We start from the raw sequence: 22,617 nt of genomic DNA, 5'->3' as shown, positions 1-22,617 counted from the left end.
TGGTGCGATATCTAATATATGTAAATGTCAATCTAGAAATTTACAGATGAGCAGGCCAGTTAGCTCAGGACACACACTCCAGTTGCCCAGAATGTGCTATCCCAATCACCAACTCTATCTTCATGCTGACACTGTCGGTTTAGAAAATTAAGTGAGACATTTCCATGCTGGCAAGTGTGAAGAATGTCGCAAATGTGTGCGAACTACAGCCCCCGTAAAGGAAATTAATTCTATAAATTTTAAGACTATGTCTCTGATTCCAAGGAATCCTGGGCCTGGGTACTTGGATAAATGCTATCTTACTAATCATTCTGTACTTTAAAAAAGCTTTCAATTGCAAACCATCACAGCAAAGGAAAAGTTTCATCTTTACAAATAGTAAAATATTTTTTTATCATTATGATAATTGTAAAATTTTTAAGATTCAGAGAAAATTGTATGTAGACACTCAATGAGAAAACACTAAAAAAAAAATTGTGTTGCCTCTACTAAGAAACGTACTAATATTTTAGAGATAATCAGACAATAGGCATCTGTTCTCAGCATGAGTCTCTTTTTAAAAGAGACTGATAAAACAGAAGACTTAAATACGTCCACAGCCCCATAGCATAACACCAAAATGTCCAGGATACAAGCAAAAATCACTCATTACACCAAAAACCAAAAAACCTCAAATTGAATGAGAAAAGAGAATCAAGAGATGTTAACATCAAAATGATGCAGATGTTGCAATTATCTGACAAGGGTTTTAAAACATTCATCATAAAAATGTTTCAACAGGCAATACAAACATGTTGAAGCATATGCAAAAGAATAGAACGACTCAGCAAAGAAACAGCTAATATAAATTAGTATCAACTGGAAATTTTGAAACGAGAAAAAAAAATAGCAGAGACTTAAAAACTGAATGGACAGGCTCAGCAGCACAATGCAGGAGACAGAGGAAAAATCAATGAACTTGAAGACAGAACAACAGAAATCACCCAATCTGAACAGAAAACAGACTTAAAACAAATGAACAGAACTCATGACCACATGGGACTAAAAGAAAAGATCTCACAAGGTGTCACTAGAGTAACAGAAGAAGAGAAAAAAGAAGGTCCCAAACATAAGTATTCAAACAAATAAAGGCTGAAAACTTCTATTTGACAAAAGATTCAAGAAACTAAGTGAAACAGTATAAACTCAAAGAAATCTATGCTAAGGCCCATAATAATCAAACTACTGAAAACTAAAGACAGAGTTTGAAAGTAGTGAGAAATGATATCTTACCTACAAAGGAAAAATCATTCAAATGACATCAGATTTCTCATCAAGAATCACGCAGGCCAAAAAGAAGTGACATAACATTTTTCAAGTGCTCGACCCCAAACTGTATATCTCGTGAAAATATCCTTTAGGAATGAAGGGGAAATAAGACATCCTCAGATGAAGTAAAACTAAAAGATTTGTTTCCAGCAGACCTACCCTCAAAGTATAGCTAAGGAATTCTTAAAGCAGAACAGAAACAATGAAATGAAGAATTTCGGTACATCAGGAAATAAAAGAACAACAGAAATAGCAAAAATATGGGTCAGTATAACAGACCATCCTTCTCCTCTCAAGTTTTCTAAATTATGTTTGAGAGATGAAGCAAAAATTATAACACTGTCTGATGTGCAATTCTAATTGTATGTAAGGGAAATATTTAAGTACTTTTACATATGTAAAATTTACATATAATTTTACAAGACACAAGCATACCTCAGAGTTATTGTGGGTTCGGTTCCAGACCACTGCAATGAAGCAAATATGGCAATAAAGTGAGTCACATGAAATTTTGGTCTTCTGGTGCCTATAAAAGTTATGTTTACAATGTACTGTAGTCTATTAAGTGTGCAACAGCAATATGTGTAAAAAAAAAATACGTGCCTTAATTGAAAAATACTTTATTACTCAAAAATGCTAACCATCATCTAACAATGCAGCGTTGCCACAAAGCTTCAATTTGTAAAAAACACAATAATGCAAAGCACAATAAAACAAGGTATGCCCATAATTACATTACTAATAGGGGAGAATAAAAGGATGTAAGGTAAGAATTATACACTTTACTCAAATTGATAAAATATCAACACAAGTATACTGTGATGAGTTATGTATGTATAATATAATATCTAGAACTGCTAAATAGTACTTATACAAAGAGAAGATCCAACATAAAACAGCATAAGTAAATCAAAATGGAATTCTAAAAAGTGTTCAAAGTAACCCGCAAGAAATCAGGAAAAAGAAAACAGAGAAACAAAAAAACACAGAAAACAAAAAGTAAAATGGCAGATGTAAGCACTAACTAACCATCACTACAATGAATGTAAATGTTCTAAATACATCAACTCTAAGACACAGATCGGCAGAGTGGATAAAAAATATAAACCAACCATACACACTAAAAGAAACTCACTTTACATATAAGTAGGTTGAATTTAAAAGGATGGAAAATTATACGCCAGGCCAACATAAATCAAAAGAAAGCAGGGCTTCCCTGGTGGCGCAGTGGTTGGGAGTCTGCCTGCCGATGCAGGGGACACGGGTTCATGCTCCAGTCCGGGAAGATCCCACATGCCGCGGAGCGGCTGGGCCCGTGAGCCATGGCCGCTGAGCCTGCGCGTCCGGAGCCTGTGCTCCGCAACGGGAGAGGCCACGACAGTGAGAGGCCCGCGGTAACGCAAAAAAAAAAAAAAAAAGCAAACTTCAGAGCAATAAAATTACTAGAGACAGACAGGGAAATTACATAAGGATAAAAGTGTCAGGCCCTCAAGAACACAAAGCAATCCCAAACGCGAATGCACCGAACAACAGACCTGCAAAATATGTGAAGCAAAAATTGAAAAAACTAAAAGGAGAAACAGACAAGTCCATGATTACACTCAAGAGACTTCAACTACCCACCCTCAACAACCCATACAACAACTAGACAGTAAACCAGCAAGGAGAGAAGAACTCAACACCATTAACTAACGAGATTTAATCACATTTCAGAACATTTCACCCAACAACAGCACCATACACTTTCTTTTCAAGAGCCCCAGGAATTCTTACCGATGCAGACCATATCCTCAGTCACAAACTGCACCAAATTTAGAATAACTGAAATCACTCCAAGTGTGTTCTTTGATCACAAAGGAATCACACTAGATATTAGTAACAGGAAGATAATAGTAAATTTTCCAAACACACTTCTAAATAGTCCATGGGTCAAAGAGGATGTCTCAGAGAAAATCAAAATACCAGAATTTATTGGACACAGATAAGTCAGTACCAAGAGGGAAATTTACAGCACTAAACATTTATACTAAAAAGAAGTCTCTAATCAATAATCCAAGCTCTCACCTTAAGAAATGAGAGGAAGAGAAAAATAAACCTAATGTAAGCAAAGGAAGGAAAAAATAAAGAGCAGAAATTAATGAAGTTGAAAAAAAGAAAACGATAGAAAAAATAAGTAAAATAAAGATGGATCTTTGAAAAGATCAAACCTCTAGCAGGAACGACCAACAAATAGAAGTGAAGGCACAAACCACCAACACCTGAATGAAACAACATCAAAAGGGAAATACGGGACTACTACAAACAACTCTACACACATAAATACGGCAACTTACCTGAAACAAACCAATTGGTCATGGGGCACAAACTATCAAAACTCACCAAACAGGAAACAGGTCATTTGAATAGCTCAATAACTATTAAAGAAACTGAATTTTAAATTAAAACACCCTAAAAAGAAATCGCCACGTCCAGATGGTTTCACTGGAAAATAGCAAATATTTAAAGAAGTAACACCAACTTTACACAATGTCTTCCAGAAAGTAAAAGAGAAGGGAACACATCCCTACGCATCTCGTGGGGCCAGGTAACAGGGGTAAAATCTGACCATCACTGCCACTCTATTCATGGACTTTAGAGTCTAATGAGAAGAGAAGCAGTTATAGTCAGGTGCAAAAATCTGTGGTGTGAGGGGACAGAGCCCTACGGGGGCCTGGCAGGAGCGTCCCATTTTACCCTGGCTGGGGCTGAGACCAAGGAAGCCTCCAGAAATAGTCATTTCAGATGCTGACAAAGGCAGGAATAACGCCACTGAAATAACGGAGATGTGTAAGTGCCAGAAGAAACCGCTAGAAGAGTCCAAAGTAACTGCCTGTGGGACAAGAGGCTGGGATAAGGGAGAATGAAGATGAGGGGTGAGGGCCACAGTATCTTATCATAAGCCTTTTACCACCAATTAACTTTTTAAACTATACGTAAATGTTACCATGATAAAATACAACCAAAGCCAAACTTCACAAAATAATGCAGAAGCACAACTTCCAGTCACAATCCATTTCTCCCTGCTCCTCTCACCTAAGTACAACTACAAACCTTGGAAATAAAGCAAGAGCCAACCACGGGAGAGCTCTGGAAGGTGGGAAGAAGGCAGCAGTGAGAAGAAGAGAGCTGGGCTGATCTGGGATGCAGAACTGGAGGAACACAGTGGCAGGACGTCTTACATGCCCCCACCGGACAAAAGGAAGGACACAGGCCCAGCATTGCCTAACTCCCAACCTAGCAAGAAAAGGCAGCCCAGGAAGGCCATTACTCCCCTGGCAGAACAAGAGTCCACCACCACCAGCAAGATAAGATTGACAAGTAGCCATGGGAATTGGCATCCTTCCCCACGGGCCTGAGACTCCCCTATCCCACCCAGGGACACGAGGGCATCCAGGTGGCACCAGCTAGGGTCCCTGCCACAGCAAGAGGTTAGAGGCCTCAGGAAGCCTCCGTGTCCCCATGAGCCTGAGGCACCCCTCTCTCAGCGGGCTGGGGGGCGGCCAGCAGCACCAACAAGTGCAACCCCGTGACTGAAGCAGCTAGCTCAGGAAATGGCTTCTCTCCATGGCCTCTCCTCTTCCCCAAGATGCCAGAGCAGCCAGGGGCACCAGAAAAAAGGATTTGGGCACAGAAAGCCTCCTGGCCACAGTGGTGCTGAGTCTCCTCTCCTACCAAGACACACCAGGAAAGTCAGGGGGCACATATGGAGGGGGCACGTCCACAGCCACTGCCGAGCCAACACAGCCTCACCATCCACATGGGATGACACAACCACCTCTCACCAAAAGACACTGGGCCTAGGGGAATCCCTTCTTTTCCTCAGCAGCGTAAGTAGAGACAAGTAAGAGCTCCAGTAGCACCACATAAACCACGCACACCAAAAATCACAACGCTGAGAATTAAACTGTCATTGGAACCACAGCCAACAAAGGTAGGCCAGGACCTATGTGCTAAATCTAAACAGGGTGATCATCTGCTAAAATAAAAGATACAAATAGGGCCCACATTCTCCTAATAGATGAAATATCCAGGAAACAATCAAAAACCATCCATCATACAAAGAACCAAAACACTGACAGTGGGAATTAGAAAAGACAATCAAGTGACACCAAAACTAAGATGAACTCAGATACTGGAATTATGTAACAAGCATTTCAAGCACCGAACATAAGTATGCTTCAACAATTTCAAATTCTCTTGAAGCAAAGAAATTATAAAACTTAAAAATACAATAGTAGAAACAAAACCCCACTGGATGGGATCTATAGTAGAGTGAAAATGACAGAGGACAGAATTAGGGAACTTGAGAACAAGTAAATAGAATTTACGCAGTCTGAACAACACAGAGAAAAGAAACTGGGAAATAAAAGAGCCTAAAGGAATTACGTACAACTAACAAAAGATCCAGCATTTGTATCACTGGAGTCCAGAAAGAAGAGGAGAAAGGGGTGGAAATGAAAGAGGACTTGAAGAAATAATGGCTAAAAACTCCCTAAATTTGGGGAAACAAAATACAACAGATTCAAGAAGCTCAGTGACTACCAAACAAGTTAAACCCAAAGAAATCATACCAACATACATCAAAACGTGAAAGCAGCCAGACATAAATGATGCGTTACCTACAGGGAACACCAATTGGAATGACAGTGGACTTCTAAGCAGAAACTATGAAGGCTGGAAGGAAGTGGAACAAGAGTTTCCAAGTACTAAGAAAAGAAGTGACCAGGAATTCTACATCCAATAAAACTATCTTTCAGGAATAAAGGAGAGATAAAGACCTTCTAAGACGAAATCTCAAGATGGGCTATAGGAAGTTCTTGAAATAGAAAGGAAATGAAAAAAGAGAATCCTGGAACATCAGGAAGGAAGAACAAAAAAGAGCAAAAATATGCGTACATACAATAACCTATCCTTATCATCACAAGTTTTATAAACCATATTTGATGATTTAAACAAAAAGTATAACACCATCTGATACTCAGGACATGATATTTAAATTGCAGGGGGGAAAAGGGAGGTAAAGGAACCAAAATGAAGTTTCCACAAATCACTCCACATAGTAAAATACTGATACCAATACACTATGGTGATAAGTCACATACATATACTGTAATACCCAGAGCAAACACTATATAAACTATACAAAGACCTACACCAAAAAACACTGTAGCGATATCAAAAGAGCGTTCAAGTAAAAGGAAAGTAAGAAGAGAAACAGAAGAATGAGAATCCAAAGAAACAGAAAACAGATTAATAAAGTGGCACACTTAAACTCTAATGTGTCGGGGACTTCCTTGCTTCCTTGGCGGTCCAGTGGTTAAGACTTTGCCTTCCAATGCGGGGGATATGGGCTCGATCTCTGGTCAGGAGCCAAGATCCCACATGCCTCAGGGCCAAAAAACCAAAACATAAAATAGAAGCAATATTGTAACAAATTCAATAGAGACTTTAACAATGGTCCACATCAAAAAAAAAAAATCTTAATAAAAAACTCTAATGTATCAATAATTACCTGAAATGTAATGGCCTGAACATACCAATCAAAAGACAGAGATTGACGGATTGAATAATGGAGAAACATGACCCAACAGAAACTCACTTCAAATTCAACAACTTAGATAGGTTGAATGCTAACACCATGCAAACATTTATCCACAAAAAGCAGATGTGGCTACACCAGTCTACTAAAGTAGACTCCAGAGTAAAAAGAATTTCCAGAGACAAAAAGAGAAATACTACCTGGCAATAAAAGCATCCACCCTGAAGACACAGAGATCCTAAACGTGGATTTACCAAATGACTGAGCCTTGAAATACATAAGGCAAAAACTCACAGGTGTGAGCTGTGATGGAAACCGACGGAAACAGGTGGCACGTTTCCAAATAATATCTCCTAAAATCAACCACTTAGAAGATTACCTATGCAATTACTCTTCCAGGTAATATCAGGGAGGAGAGGAAACGATACTGCACTTCAGGGCCAAACACTAAAAATGGGCACCTTACTAACTTCTCCTGTAACCCTCAACAATTCTGTGAGGAAACATACTGCCCCCACCCCTTTACAGCAGAGGAAATTAGGGCCTATGGTTACCTAAGATCAAACAGCTAGCTAATACGGAAATGAACCAAGATTAATCCAGCTCTGTAGCATCATAATATGTACTCTTTTGACTACATGTTACAGCCTCTCAAATAGCCCAAACCAAAAACTATTCTAAAACTGGAATCCTGAAGCAACTGGATATTGAAACCCGTGCTTTTTCACTCTATGTTCTAAAGACTGATTGCTTCTACAACTGCCCAGGAATAAAATTTTAACAACTCTGAAAAGCACTATCTCCCCTTCCTATAAGTTTCTTTTTCTAACCACTCTATCATTTATAAGTGTAGTATTCTTCCCTTTGGGTAAGAAATAAGTTACGAACTAAAACCAACCAGGGTATGAGACTTCCATTTTAAATCAAAGGTCTGCACTGTTTAATTCTACCTCTTACTAACTGTAACAATTTAACCTTTCTGAATCTCCGTTTCCCATTCTTAAGAGCAAAAATTCTTGTCAACACAAAGTACTTTGTATGTACACGTTCAAGTAAAACGTGCACTTAGTAAACAAACTGAAATGTCTTCACTTGCTCTTTACACTTGGGAAAGTGATTCCCAACAAGGTTTGTATTTCTAAAACTAACTGGAAGTTGTGTCTGCCATCTTCGCGATTTCTCTGGTGACACAGTACGGGTCTCGGAAACTAACAACTTGCGTGATCGGTGCCGTGCGACCTGCGGTGCCAGAGCTACTTGAGGGAGCAGCCCCCCGAACCAGAGGCTCTTCCTCCTCTGCGCTCAGCCCGGCGCCGGGGCACACCGGGGTCGTGGCAGCGCCCGGGCACATCCCGGACCCCTCCCGGACCGTGGACGCCCTCCCCGGGTCAGGCGCACCCGCGGGGCTCCGGAGCCGGCCACCCTGGGCGGACCCCACCGGGCCGGGCGGGGAGGGCGCCTGGGCGGAACGGTGGGGCGGCACCGTCGTTACCTGCTGGACCGCTCGGCCCCCGGCCCGGGCCCCGCCGCGCTGAAGTAGGCCGCACGTTTGCAGCTGGCCGCGGCCGCCGCGCTGCGCACCGGGTACAGAGGGATCTGTTCCGCCATGTTCTGGCCGCCACCTTCCCGCCCCTCCCCGATCCCCCTCAGTTCGCCGCCTTTCCCCGCCTTCTCCTCTCAGCTCCGACCCCGCTGAGGCTCCGCCCGCGCGCCCTGCCCCTTCACCGTGCGTCGAGGCCTGATGGCGTCACCACGTGTCGGGGCCCGATGACAACGCCGTCAGCGACGGTGCGGTGCGGGAGGCGGAGGCACCCGAGGCCCCGCCCCCCGCGCGTCGGGGCCAGTGACGTCACCTGCGGCGAGGGCGCGAGCGGGAGGCGGTGGCGTTCGGAGGCCCGGCTCCTCGGGCGTCGGCCACCGGTGACGTCACCGCTCGGCGAGGGCACGAGCGGCGGCCGAGGGGTACCGGGCTGGGCCGGGTGCGTGCGCGCATGCGCCACTGGCCGGACTGTGCCGAGCGCGCCTGAGCCGCAGCGCTTTCTAGTAAGAAGTGCGGGTGTGACCCCGCCCGTGGGGACTTCCCTGAGAGCCCGGTGCGGGGCACCGAGGGCCTTGCCGCCCACCCCTGGTACCCCATCGCACCGGAGCCCGACCCACCTCTTTAGCGCAGTGCGCAACCTGGACGCCGCGCGGGGCTGACCGGCCTTCCCTCCTCCGTCCGGCGGCGCCCCTGCTCACGAGGTCCCTGCAGGTCCCCCCTGTGGTGAATGAAGCTGGTGGCCAGTGCCTGTTGCTACAATAGCATGTGGGCCTTGAGTGTCCGGCTAGATCACCACTCTCAACAGCTGACAACGCTGAAGGATATACTTTATTGTCCTATAGGCTGTTAGCCAGTTTTGTGTATAACCCAGCAGTCTTACCCTAACATTCCTATGTTAAATCGCCTCTAAATACCTCGGCCCTGCAATACTCTTTGAGCTGATCTCAATATCTGACGCACTGTATCTTCCCTCTTAATAAGTTGAATAAAATTTTTGGCCCATCTTTATTATGTATCTTCACGAGAGTTGTTTTACCTCTCGAAAATTATACTTTAGCAAAAAGGCAAATTTTCAAATATTGTAAAAGAGCTTCCTTATGTATTTTTAAAAACGGATGACTGGGTATCGAATCATGGAATTTAAATGCCATTCAATACATTTGAAAGAGTGATGTCACAGTTCTGTTTTTTAAATGTAAATACTAAATGCCAAAAATGCATCAGTTGTAACTATTTACACTTATAATTAAAACTTTGAACTATCAGTACAAAATGTGTGAAGGAATACATACTTCTACAAAATTCTTGGGAGTCAATGAACAGAAAAGAAGTTCAAAGACTGCTATCGTAATGCAGTTTTTTTTAAAAAAAAACTACCATAAAATATGAATCTTGTAAAAATCTGCCTTTAAATATATCTTTTATAAGCCAATTTTAGCACTTATGATTTCTTCCTGATACTTTCTTTGCTTTGCTCTCATGGAACTCTCCCTCTAGAGAAATGCATTCTTTCTCTCTACAGGTTACCTAAGGGATGGAAGATGGGAAGTTAAACAAAATTAATCTTCACTCCCACCCCCTCTAACATATATCTGGATTCGGAAGATCCCAACGTGGACCAAAACACAAGATTTCCAACATCATGTTTCATTCCTTGAATAGAAATATATTTTAAAGAGGAAATATTAAGTACCCTCCAGATTTATGATGCCTTGATTTCTTATAAAGGAGAAAAATGTAACTCCAACAGAATAAGGTTTTTATTCAATTCACCACACAATACTCTCACATTAATTATAGCTAGTTCATAATTTTAAATGAATGTATTTTTGTGCAGTCATTTATTCTAGCTTCTCATATTCTGAAGGAAGAATTTAAGTCAACCACAAAAATGTGTGTGTGAGCATGTGTGTGTGCATGTGTGTGAGTGGGTGCATGTACATGTGGTATTTATTCCGCACCTGCAACTTCAGCCATACCTTAGAAAACCGATAACTTGAAAAAGAACTCCTGACTGTTTAGGATCCAGCTGAAGTACATTTAGATCAATGTATTTAGAGGGTCCATAGTTTCCTTTAAACCACTCATTCAATTACTGCTTTGTAATGAACGATAGGTGTTTCAACTATTCTATCAAAATGGGAAAAAATGCAATTAATAGCTTCTCATGGAGAGTTTCAAAGGGTTAGCTAAAGAATAAATAAACTGGAAACAAGCTTTACTCTGTGGAGTCTCGTTACAGTTGGTTGGGATTTGGAATCAATAAGGCTGTTCAGTATCAACAGCTTTGTGGCTGACAAGGTCTTTCTACCTTTCATTTTAATGCTTGAGAATCTTTCTAGGCACAATACCATAGTCTCAATAATGATAAGAAGTGGAACAACCCAATCAAAAAAATAGGCAGAAGATCTAAATAGACATTTCTCCAAAGAAGACATACAGATGGCCAAAAGTCACATCGAAAGATGCTCAAAATTGCTAATTATTAGAGAAATGCAAATCAAAACTACAATGAGATACCACCTCACAGGGGTCAGAATGGCCGTCATTAAAAAGTCTACAAAAGACAAATGCTGAAGAGGGTGTGGAGAAAAGGGAACTCTCCTACACTGTTGGTGGGAACGTAATTGTTCAGCCACTATGGAGAACGGTAGTGAGGTTCCTTAAAAAACTAGAAATAGAGCTACCGTATGATCCTGCAATCACACTCCTGGGCGTATATCTGGAGAAAACCATAATTTGGAAAGATATATACACCCCAATGTTCATTACAGCATTATTTACAATAGCCAAGACATGGAAGCAACCTAAATGTCCATTGACAGATGAATGGATAAAGATGTGGTATATATATATATATATATATATATATACACACACACACACACACACACAATAGAATATTACTCAGCCATAAAAAGGAATAAAATAGTGCCATTGGCAGCAACATGGATGGACCTAGAGATTATCATACTAAGTGAAGTAAGCCAGACAAAGACAAACATCATATGATATTGCTTATATGTGGAATCTAAAAAAAACATACAAATGAATTTATTTCCAAAACAGAAAGAGAGTCACAGACATAGAAAACAAACTTATGATCACCAAAGGGGAAAGGGGAAAGGGGGGGAGAGATAAATTAGGAGGTTGGGATTAACATATACATACTACTATACTGTATATAAAATAGATAACTAACAAGGACCTACTGTAGAGCACAGGGGACTATACTCAATATACATAAAACTGTACTACTGGGCTGTACACCTGAAACTAACATGATGTTGTAAATCAACTATACTTCAGTAACAGATAATAGTAATAATGACAGAAGTAGAAAGTCTAAAAGTGGCTCTAGAGGAAGTTTATTCTTTTGCTGAAGTTTCATTTTTGTCTCTACCACTTCAAGCAGGTGAAGCTAATCACTTCAAAATTCTTAAAATGAAATTGTTCATACTGAGTATATTCATTGCAAACTGTGGAAGCCTGCAAGATACTGTATAGGATGTTCTCAATAATGACGTAAAATTCTCTTGAAAATTCAGAAGAGAGGGTATAATACCAGGTACCACCATATTATAATTTTATGTTCAGAAAATTCTGTATGGAGAATTCTGTATGTAACACTTTATATACAGAATATATACACGGAATAATGTATATGATGTGTATAAAGTATCTTATTTTGGAAAAATGGAAATCAGTCTGCTCATTTTGTAGAAGTAGTGTTTCCATTAAGAGTATCATATAAAATGAAATTACTGTATATTTACATATACACACGTATCTGTGGAGGAAGAGATTAAAGTGTACGTACCTTTCAGATTTTTCTTAGACTAGCGGGAGAAGAAAAGGCTAGTAGTGGATTCTGTAACTCTACCTTACAGCAGAGGAGCTACAGTAGATGTTGCCAGGTCTCTCCATCTGTGCAAGATTTGGAGGAAGAAATGGCCTGCCTCTCACCACTGAAGTAAAGGAAACCCAAGCTCTACCTGCCCCTGGCTGCCAGGGTTTCTAACCTCAGCCCAGCCTTCGGGTTTAGGGACAACTGGCAGTGTTCATAAAGGCGCGTGTCCGAGGGTGGTGGTGCTAGGTAGGACCCCGCAGTGTTTGCCTGCGTCTGGTGTATCACACTTAGCACCAACGCTCAAGGAGGCCATTCCACATTGTTGCAAATGGCAGGCTTTCCTTCTTTTTGAAGGTTGAGTTAGATTATGTTTTCTTTATCCATTCACCATCGATGGACACTTAGGTGCCCCTGCCCCGGCCCCATCATACCGCACCGTTAATAACTCCCAGCCCCAAACAGAAAACAAGCAACAAACCAAGACATCAGACACGTGGCGGGGGCAGAGTGTGGGCACCTTCCTCTCCCCGCAAGCTCACAACTCCCGCCCCATCCAGCACAGGACGACTCACCCCTGACCACCTCCTCCGATTGACAAACGCAGGGACCTGAACGCTCCCAGGGCAGGGGGCGGCGTCCTTACCTTGTCCGCGTAACCTTGGGGCATTTGGTGACGTACCCCCATCTCCCAGGAGCCCGGGAAAGTGTCAGACAGAAGAGCGCTCCTTCGGGGTATTTGCGCCCTGTGTTGTCAGCGGCCACCTCTCCAGGCCCAGAGTCAACGGATGAGGTGAGGCCAGCGGCGCGGGAATCTTGTGTCCACGGGGCTGGGGGGCGGTGGCGGGGGGAGCAGGAAGGGGAGACCTTTGCCTTTGCTGCCCCTGATTGGGCTGCACATCACAAGAGGGCTTAGTTATTTTAATAATGGCAATTCGGGAGATGCAGATTCAGGGTAACCCGGAGAGTGTTTCAAGGAAGAGGAAAAATCATGGGCTTGTGAAGGACAAGAAGCCACGAGGTTGTTACCAGCCGCCTGGAGAGAATTGTGCCTGACCCTGACTTGACTCAGGAAATATTTGGCCTTAAGGAATCATGAGTTGTTTTAGGGTAGGGGGTCCAATAATACACCCCGTTTCCGGCAGGGGTTCTGGATGACTTCATCAGGTCAACAAGTCAGATCCCCTCGGCTGGGACATGCACAAGTCACCCTCCATGACCTCCCAGTTCCTTTCTAGACACTCTCTGAGGGACACCAACTCTGTTTTGATTTTCCTTTCACCACCGTCTGTGGTGCTTTGAGGATGACCGGGAAAATGTGGAGCCGTATCAAAGATAAAGAAGTCTGGAGAGAGACAGAGAGAGACCACCGTTTGGGTGAAATTCCCAAGGAACTGCCCCCCGTGGGAAGATAGTCCGAAGCACACAGGGCAGCGGAGGCCCGGCGCCCAGCCCAGGCTCACCCTTCACGTGCAAACTCACTGGTAACACAGACACGCCTGAACTCCCCGGCTGAACCCTGCTGTCAGGCTCTGACTGTTCATGTTTAGAAAATATTTTAAATTATTGAAACTCCAAGAAGCGCTTGAACTCCATTCATTGTCATTGAAAAGGTACATAGTTGAGACACCTTTTGGCTTTTTTCGTGAACTGCTTTCTTGAAAACCGAGTCTCTGGGTTTCCACGAGGAGGCTAGCGCTCCTCAGATGGTGCTCCCGGCGCCCCCCTTCCACCGCCCAGCTCTCCCCCGCCTTACCACCACCCCCAGCCCCCATCAGCGGCCGGCCACTGGCCTGCAGTCCAGAGAGATCCTTACGTAAACTATTTCACATTATAAGCGTGAATCACAAACAATTCATCCACAGACTCGATCGTACCCCGTGAATTGCGCCAGGCGCTGTTCTAGGCCGGGGACAGAGTCAGCAGCTGCAGGCGGGAGTTGAAAGGCAGGGGTCGGAAAAGCTCCTGGCCCTCCCGCAGCCCTCGTGCTTCCCGTCTCTGCTCTGCTGAAATCGCCTCAAGTTGCCCCTCAAACGCCAGCACCACCCACAATATCCCATGCTATGAACAGAACGTCTGTGTCCCCCGAAAATGCACACCTTGAAACCTAACCTCCAGGGGGATGCTGTTAGAGGCGGGGCCTTTGGGAGACGCTTGGGTCATGAAGGTGGAATCCCTGCCCCAATGGGACTTGTGCCCTCGTAAGAGACCGCATAGCGCTCCCTTGACCCCCCGCCGTGTGAGGACACTGCGAGAAGACGTCGTCTGTGAGCCAAGACGAGGGTCCTCCCCTCCCCAGACGCAGGATCCGCGGGGCCCACATGTTGGACTTGCAGCCCCCGGCACGGTGAGAACCCAGCGTCTCTAATGATGGGCCCCCAGCTGTAGATTCTGTTCCAGCAGCCGCGCTGCCCGGGGCACCTTGGGGGACCCTCTCAGTGAGACAGCTCTTCCCCTCTGATCTCCCATAGCACCTGTGGGGCTTCCCTTGTCCATAGCACAGTCAAATCTGTATTTTTCTGTTTGTACAGTTGGCTTATTCATTCCGTGCAGAAAGAAACTATATCTTATCTGTTTCCTCTAGTGACCACCAGAGTCTCACCCAGCCTAAGTGGCTGATAAATATTTGTTGTATACATTGTGAAGCGTTTATCTCTCTTCCTCCTGATCGTGGACAGCATTGATCATCCATCGGCACAGGGCAGAAATACTGCTCTCTGTGTTCTGTTTATACCGTTACTGTTTGCATGAATGCTAACTTTATTCCCATTAATTTCCTATGTTAGTTTTTATCGATAATATGTTTTCCTATATTATATGTGGAGTATTTCTGATTTTATTTTAATAGTCAAATAGAATAAATCAAATGCTGAAACCCTTTTTCCTTTGGGGTTTTCAGACGTCTAGACTTACCAAGTTGTTATAACTGAGAGTTTTCAGATGTGCTTGATACACTTGTAAAAACCAGAACAGGTCTTAGAATTAATATCCCAGGGCCCAGGCCCCAGGAGTGGTCGACCGGGCGACACCGCGGCCTGATGACCAGCAGAAGCACAGCCTATCTGGAAAGACTTCACAAATCCCCTCAAAGACGCATTCCAGTGTTCAGCCACCCTCAGTGCCAGGGACGTCTTACATTTAAACAGAGCCCTCCGTCCAACGAGTGTCTTGGGCTCCCGTTAGGATGGAGAATGGCTGGAGGGTGGATGTCCCGCAGTGATCTACAAACACTCCCTCCATCCCTCCCCCTGCTGCCCCCGCTGACCTCTCCTCTCTAGAAGAAGCTCCAGAAACTTTAACTTTTCCAACAACTTTAAGTTTGTTTTGTGAAAGCACACTCTACAGATGTTTATTATTATTTTCACATTTGTTATTTTTTATTAATAACTCTCCACTCTTTCTACTGAAAATTTTTGGCAAAACTTTTTGGCTGTGGAAACTTAACACCCATCAGAGAATATGACAAATTTATTTTCAGATGTATTTTAAGGCGTGGTGATGCCTTTATTAAATTCTAGGAGCGAATATAGCTTACCGTCCAAGAGTTGATGTTTGGGAGGAAGCCATATGGGTTTTAATCTCTTCTCTCACACTTACCTGCTTGTGAACTTGAGCCAGTTTTAAACTCCGAGTATCAACTTCCTTACTTGAAGGGCGGGAATAATAATAATAGTACCAACTTCAGAAGATTTGTGTGAGAATGAAGTGTGAGAACGCGTACAGAGCACTTAGCACGGGGCTGGACCCAGCAGCCCACGTGTGATTACCCTGCTGAATCCTCTCCCTGCCCTTCGTTTCCTGGCTCAGATATTTGTGGGCCAAGTATCTGCCCCTTACAGGAGAGCTTGCAGGACAGGACATCAGACTGGCACCGTCATCGCTGGATGACGCTACTTCCCCAAGACCCTAGAATTACACTGTCACCCACTGTCATTAGAGAACCTCTCCTCTCTCCTCTTTATAGAAAGTTGCTAGAACATTCCATTACTTAGAGTTCACTAATGCTCCTCACTCTGAAAGGAGGGAAGCAGAGCTCCCTCCCTAAAAAAAAAGTCTCAAAATAAAAGATCCTTATTAAAGAATATTAATACTCATGAATTAAGAAAAGCAAAAGGAGAAATTGCCTGGAATAAATTCAGATCACCCTTTGATTCTGTCCACTGAGACGTGTAAATGACAGCGCCATTAAACAGAGGTGGCATGGACCGGAATAGAGGCTCTGACCCCCATCCAGGTGAGCTTTGCCCCATCGGCTGCCAGCCTCCTACGGATGCTCACCTGGTCTCAGTCAAAACCTGGATAATTGTGGAGTATGGATTGGCACCCAGATGATCTTTCAGCGTAATACAGAAACATAATATCGTGTGTTAACAGCACTTTCCTTCCCAAGAGAAAATAAATGATGGTGTGAAAAGATCTAGATGCACAAAATAAAACTACAGGCACTGGGAAGGTAGGTTTAATAGCTTTTGTTGCAAGAGACCACATTGTTTTGACATGACTGCCCATATAATTAAAATGCAAGGCATGCACATTATAATGTGTGTTGGCAAGTACCAACTCAAATACCTGTGGCCAGAACAACTACCATCATTTAATATATTTATGGTTGATGGACATAGATGCAGTTTCCTTTTCAATATCTGAGCTCCAGTATTTCGTCCTTAAAGGGTAGAAGGATATTCGAAGAACCTATCAGACCACCGCACTCTGATTTTATTTTGTTTATTCCCTGGCCAGCCCTGCGGGAGCCACACAGGCATGCTTTCAGTCTCTCTGGGACAGTCACCTCATCATGGAAACCTATGAACAATGACCTTCACGGTGATCGCAGAACCTCAGGGGTCCCTGTGCCACGAAGATCCCACAGAAACTATCAGCACCGGTACAGCCAGGCAGTGGCCCACGTTCCCAAACCTAGAGTCAGCCGGCAAGATACAAAAGTCCAGGGCCAGCACGGTACCTTGCTGTCTTTTTTTTTTTTTTACATCCTTATTGGAGTATAATTGCTTTACAACGGTGTGCTGGTTTCTGCTGTATAACAAAGTGAATCAGCTGTATGTATACGTATAACCCCATATCCCCTCCCTCTAGCGTCACCCTCCCACCCTCCCTATCCCACCCCTCTAGGTGGTCACAAAGCACCGAGCTGATCTCCCTGTGCTATGTGGCTGCTGCTGTCTGTCTGCATAGATGGAATATATGTACATCGAGAATGACTGGGAGGAGATACACGAAAATGTTAGCAAAACGCGTCAGCAGTAGTGGGGTTTGCGGTGGATTTCACAATTCAAATATATTTACTTATATTTGCCACATTTTCTACAATGAACTGGAATAACAGAGAAATTGGAAGGAAAAAGATTTTTAAAAGGGAAATTTCATTGCAGAGAAATTTTTCTTCTAAATTTCATTGTTAAGAATAAAATGGGGGCTTCCATGGTGGCACAGTGGTTGAGAGTCCGCCTGCCGATGCAGGGGACGCCAGTTCGTGCCCCGGTCCGGGAAGATCCCACAGGCCGCAGAGCGGCTGGGCCCGTGAGCCATGGCCGCTGAGCCTGCGCGTCCAGAGCCTGTGCTCCGCAACGGGAGAGTCCACAGCATTGAGAGGCCCACGTACCGCAAAAAAAAAAAAAAAAAGAATAAAATGGAAAATGCAGGAACCCTTGGAGGAGATGTACTTACTGTAAAGAGACCACAGAGCGAGGAGGAACAGGTGGGGGAAGGGGCCGCAGGGCGGGCACAGGCCCTCACCCACCAAGTGTTTCGGGACAGAGCGGAGATACAGGTTCACAGAAAACGGTGTTTGCCTGAGACAGAAATGTGGGCCTTTGTCAAACCTGTGGCCAAGATGGAGTTTGGAGCATGTGGAGACGCGGATTTGTCCTCTGTCCACTCATTCGGCTTCACGTGGCTCCCTGCACAGAATTAAATGCGTGGCGGTTAATAATCCAGTAACGATGAGACCAGGGTCTGGTAACCTCGCTCAGGTTGGCCTGATGGACATACGAGTGTTGGCCTCGTGCTAGGATGGCAGGGACCACCGTTCAGGAACATAAAAAGTGCGCGTGTCAGCATCCTGGCGACTCAGGCGTCTGCAGATTCACAGGGGAATCTGGGATCAGTAAAGTGAGGATTACTTCCATGTCCTTAAGTCCTTAGAGCCTTCCGTGTTAGTACCAGAGGAACTCACCCTCTTACGCATCTCATTTTGTGGCTCCTTAAAATAAGTTTTTAATAACTAAGTAAGCGGAGGTGTGAAGTGAGGGGGGCGGTGATCAACGGTCACTGAAATGACAAGCGTTTGCCCCAGACCCTGGGGCCTGGCAAGGGCTGGCCACATCGACGTATCTGCACGTGCTCCTCGCGTTTGTTCCCAGACCAGTACTGTCAGAAGAGGGGCACTCGGGGACAGCCCGTCTCTCCCACAGCCCACCCGGGACCCCGCTCCCCGACGTGGAGGTCAGCGTCAGGACCAGAGAAACTCCTGGCCATGCAGCTCATCTTTCTCAATTGTTCTAAGTCCCGGTTTTCTTCTTCAGGGGTCTTTACTAGCAGGTGATGGACCTGCGGGATCAGAAAGAAAGAACACGAGAGAGAGTCAAGAGGTATGATTTTGATAGAAAAGTTGGATTATATCAAAGTAAAAACTTCTGTGTTACAAAGGACACTATCAAGAAAGAACAGCCCTCTCCCCGTGGTGTTTTTTCTTTTTTTTTGCGGTACGTGGGCCTCTCACCGTTGTGGCCTCTCCCGTTGCGGAGCACAGGCTCCGGACGCACAGGCTCAGCGGCCATGGCTCACGGGCCCAGCCGCTCCACGGCATGTGGGATCTTCCCGGACCGGGGCACGAACCCGTGTCCCCTGCATCGGCAGGCGGACTCTCCACCACTGCGCCACCAGGGAAGCCCTCCCCGTGGTGTTTTGAGGGCGTTTCCTTGTGTAGCTTTTCCAGTGATCGTTCTGGGTATCACTTCATACGCAGGTGACCATCGCAGCCCACGTAGCCTTTCACCGGCTCAGTCGAAGAGTAGACCCCTTGCCGCTGTCCCTAACATCCGCCGGGGCAGCCGTGGGGACTCCAGCTCCCGTGGTCGCCGCTGGCACGTGGAAGTGTCCATAAGAGTCTGGCGCCTCGCGGGCGCTGCAGGTGGGTGGGCTCCAGGCCCTGACCCTGTAAGGGTTTCTGGCTGGGAAGGAGAGGGGCCTTGCCCCCCACTGCACATGCTCTGAGGCCACCCTGGGGTGCTGTGACAGCCTCGAGACAGTGGGCATCCGGGTCCCCACTCGCCCTTTGCTGACATGGTTGGGGGACTGGAGTACGTTGTCCTGCCAGGTGCCCCTTCCTGGTACTCGTCTGGAGGGAGCAGCTCCTTTGGGCACTTTTAGTCTCTGCCCGTTGGTGCTTCTGGGTGGCGGACAATTTAGCCCTGAGTCTGGGGAAACCCAAGGCAGCCAGCACCTCGCTGCCCCTCCAGGCTGAGGCCCCGGCCCCTCTGCCCTCTTCCCCCTTTCAGTCTCCCCTGTTTGCTTTACGTGTAATGTCCATGGTTTTTGTTGTCCTTAGCAAGAGGGAACAGGAAAAGCACGTCTACTCCTCCTCCCAGAAACACGAGTGCAATTATGTGGTCTAATGTCCTCTCACCTGTAGCTTGACATTTTTGTCTCTTTCATCTTCTGATTCATGCAAATTCTTGATTTTGACCAATTTTTTTAGTCATTTTTATGTTCTGTTTTGAAAAATCTCTCAGCCCATAACGGTATTTTATCTTATGTAATTTTCTAGAAGCTTTATTCTTTTACTTTTCACGTTTAGGTCTATAATTCACCCGGAGTTCTTTTGTTTGGTTTGGTTTGGTTTGGTGTGGGGTTGCAGAGGTCAGTTTCATAGGGGTGTACCCATGACCCCCCGGTCTTTACTAAAAAGGACATCCTTCCTGCTGTTCCGCACTGCCACTCTGTCATACAGTGATCGTCCATCTACAATTACCTGGACATGTCTGGACTTTCTATTCTGCTGTCTGAGACCACACCGCGTGGTCAGCCAAGCTTTGTAACATGTCTTGAAATCCAGTAACAAGTCTCCAAACTTTGTTCTTCTTCAAGGTCATCTTGGCTGTTCTTGGCCCTTTACTCTTGCGTCTCAATTTTATTTTTTTATTTTTTTAAACGGATTGATTGATTGATTGATTTTTGGCTGCTTTGGGTCTTCGTTGCTGCGCGAGGGCTTTCTCTAGTTGCAGTGAGCAGGGGCTACTCTTTGTTGTGGTGCGCAGGCTTCTCATTGCGGTGGCTTCTCTTGTTGCAGAGCACGGGCTCTAGGCACATGGTCTTCAGTAGTTGTGGCACGCGGGCTTCAGTAGTTGTGACGCACGGGTTTAGTTGCTCCGCGGCATGTGGGATCTTCCGGGACAAGGGCTCGAACCCAGGTCCCCTGCATTGGCAGGCATATTCTTAAATATTGCGCCACCAGGGAAGTCCCTCTCTCGTCTCCATTTTAGAATCTGTTCACCAACTTCTATAAAATAGTGCTGGATTTTGATTGGGTTTGTCCTGAATCTACAGATCGATTTTGAGAGAAATGGGCATCTTTGCCGTCCACTAACATGGAACATCCCTCCATTTACTGAGATCTTTCACTTTGGAATTCAAGATTTTTTGGATTTGAGAAAAGTAACACATGCACTACCTACACCTCCAGTGGCATCTAGGGAGGTAAGAGTCCTACAGCCAGTCAGTCATACACGTCTGCAGTGAGACATGAACATGCACAACCAGAGAATATGCAGAGCCACATACACATGTGTACAACACACACTCACACACACACACACCCCTCCTGTAAATGACTTCACTTTAGTTCGGGTCAGGGTCACCATCCATTAAATAATAGAACCACTCCTGGTTTTCAGAGCATTTCAGATTTCCCGACCTGCATTGGGAGGGGCCTGCACTTTGCACCTACGGGGACATGTCTCCGTACCTGTCACTCCGTCACAGCAGACCCCCTTCCTCTGGCGGTCTGTGAGCGTGTCAGTGTGATTCACTTGTCCACACCCTTCCAGGCAGGCTGGGACACAGACCCAGGTTTCACGGCATTTCCCACTGAACGATGATCATTTTACACAAAAAAAGAAAGCAGCATAATTTGCAGATAACCCCCAATGGGAAACTCGGCGACTTAATTAAAAGCAGCTCTTGAGACCTTAAGTATTTTATTTTTCATAGAGACAACTCTGGAACCCAACAGCCCGTACCAAGGGAGAGGCAGGCAGCCGGTTAAGCCTTAGCAGGACTTTTCTGGGAACACACGAAAGTTGCGCCAGATAATTTGGCTTTTCCACCAATAACCCCAGGAGCTGTTAAGGGAGAAATCCGTGGAAACACTGACCCTATAGACTGAGCTTCCTGTCCAGATCCCCCCTCACTGACGTCTCATTGTGCTTCCCTGGCTTCATCCCGGTACCTGTGCTTCCCACATCGTTTGTTTGTTTCTGTCCTTGGCCACAGAGAGAATATTCCTAAGCTAATGGTTCTTTATATCTTTTGTAATTTTAAGCTTGTTCAAGCTTCTTGTTAGTAAACTACTGAATGATATTTAGGTTTAGATTAAATCCAAACTCATATTCAAGGACCACATCCTAAAGATAATTTTTGGAGACATCAGGACATGAGATTTTTCTAGATTCTCCGAGTGTTTTGGCGTCCGTATCTACTTCCCGGCTTAATGGTGTGTCTTAGCCTGGAATCCCCGTCAGAGCCTGGGCCAGCAGCTTCCTTATGCAGAGCGTCTTCACGATTTAGATCCAAACTGTTACTACCCGCTGTTCTCGACTCCAGAATCCATCTTTAGGTGGCTCTGGGTCTCAGGTTTTCAAAGAACGGTCCACCTTTGCCAGATTGCCTGGAACCATACTTAAGATGATGGTTCCACACACAGACCCCCCAGGTACCAACTGGGGATCTTTGGGGGGACAGGTCAGAACAACTGAGTATAGCTGAATTGTCCTCGCAGGCGGGCAGTTCTAGAATCTCTTTACAGGAGGGCAGTTATGTAGCTGGAGGAGAAGGCAGGGGCCTGTCAACGGCGCTCTTGGCAAGCGCTCCTGTTACTCAGATCCTGTAGATCTGGGGTGGCCCAAGCCCCGGGTGCACTCCTGCTGCAAGCTCTGGCTCAAGAGATGACAAAGGCAGCCCTCCAGGCCTCCTTAGGGAGCCTTGGTGAGGGGAGGGCCCCAGACCCAGGACTCTGACGCCTTTTCCCAGGGCTGTGTCTGAGCCTGATGTGAATCAGGGCTGCCGGTGCCAGACAGGGGCGGGATGGCATGCTAAGCTTGAGTCCAG

At 45.2% G+C, this 22,617-nt stretch overlaps 1 protein-coding gene across 3 annotated transcripts in view; it reads right to left on the bottom strand.

Moving 5' to 3' along the window:
- The window catches only part of ATP9B (ATPase phospholipid transporting 9B (putative)), a 217,057-nt gene extending 208,481 nt beyond the window's left edge, over positions 1-8,576 (bottom strand). For 2 of the 3 annotated variants that reach the window (XM_030868226.2, XM_060311086.2), the window contains exon 1: positions 8,379-8,576. In XM_030868226.2, the coding sequence (XP_030724086.1) occupies positions 8,379-8,494 (116 nt within the window). In that variant the 5' untranslated portion in view covers positions 8,495-8,576. The remainder of the gene's footprint in view (positions 1-8,378) is intronic. The other variant, XM_030868225.2, reaches the window with a different exon arrangement.
- Between the last annotated feature and the right edge of the window lie 14,041 nt (positions 8,577-22,617).

The sequence above is a fragment of the Globicephala melas genome, chromosome 13 (assembly GCF_963455315.2).
Source record: "Globicephala melas chromosome 13, mGloMel1.2, whole genome shotgun sequence".
NCBI lineage: Eukaryota > Metazoa > Chordata > Mammalia > Artiodactyla > Delphinidae > Globicephala > Globicephala melas.
Note: the sequence above shows the minus strand (reverse complement) of the source record. Positions and strands in the feature narration are given on the sequence as shown.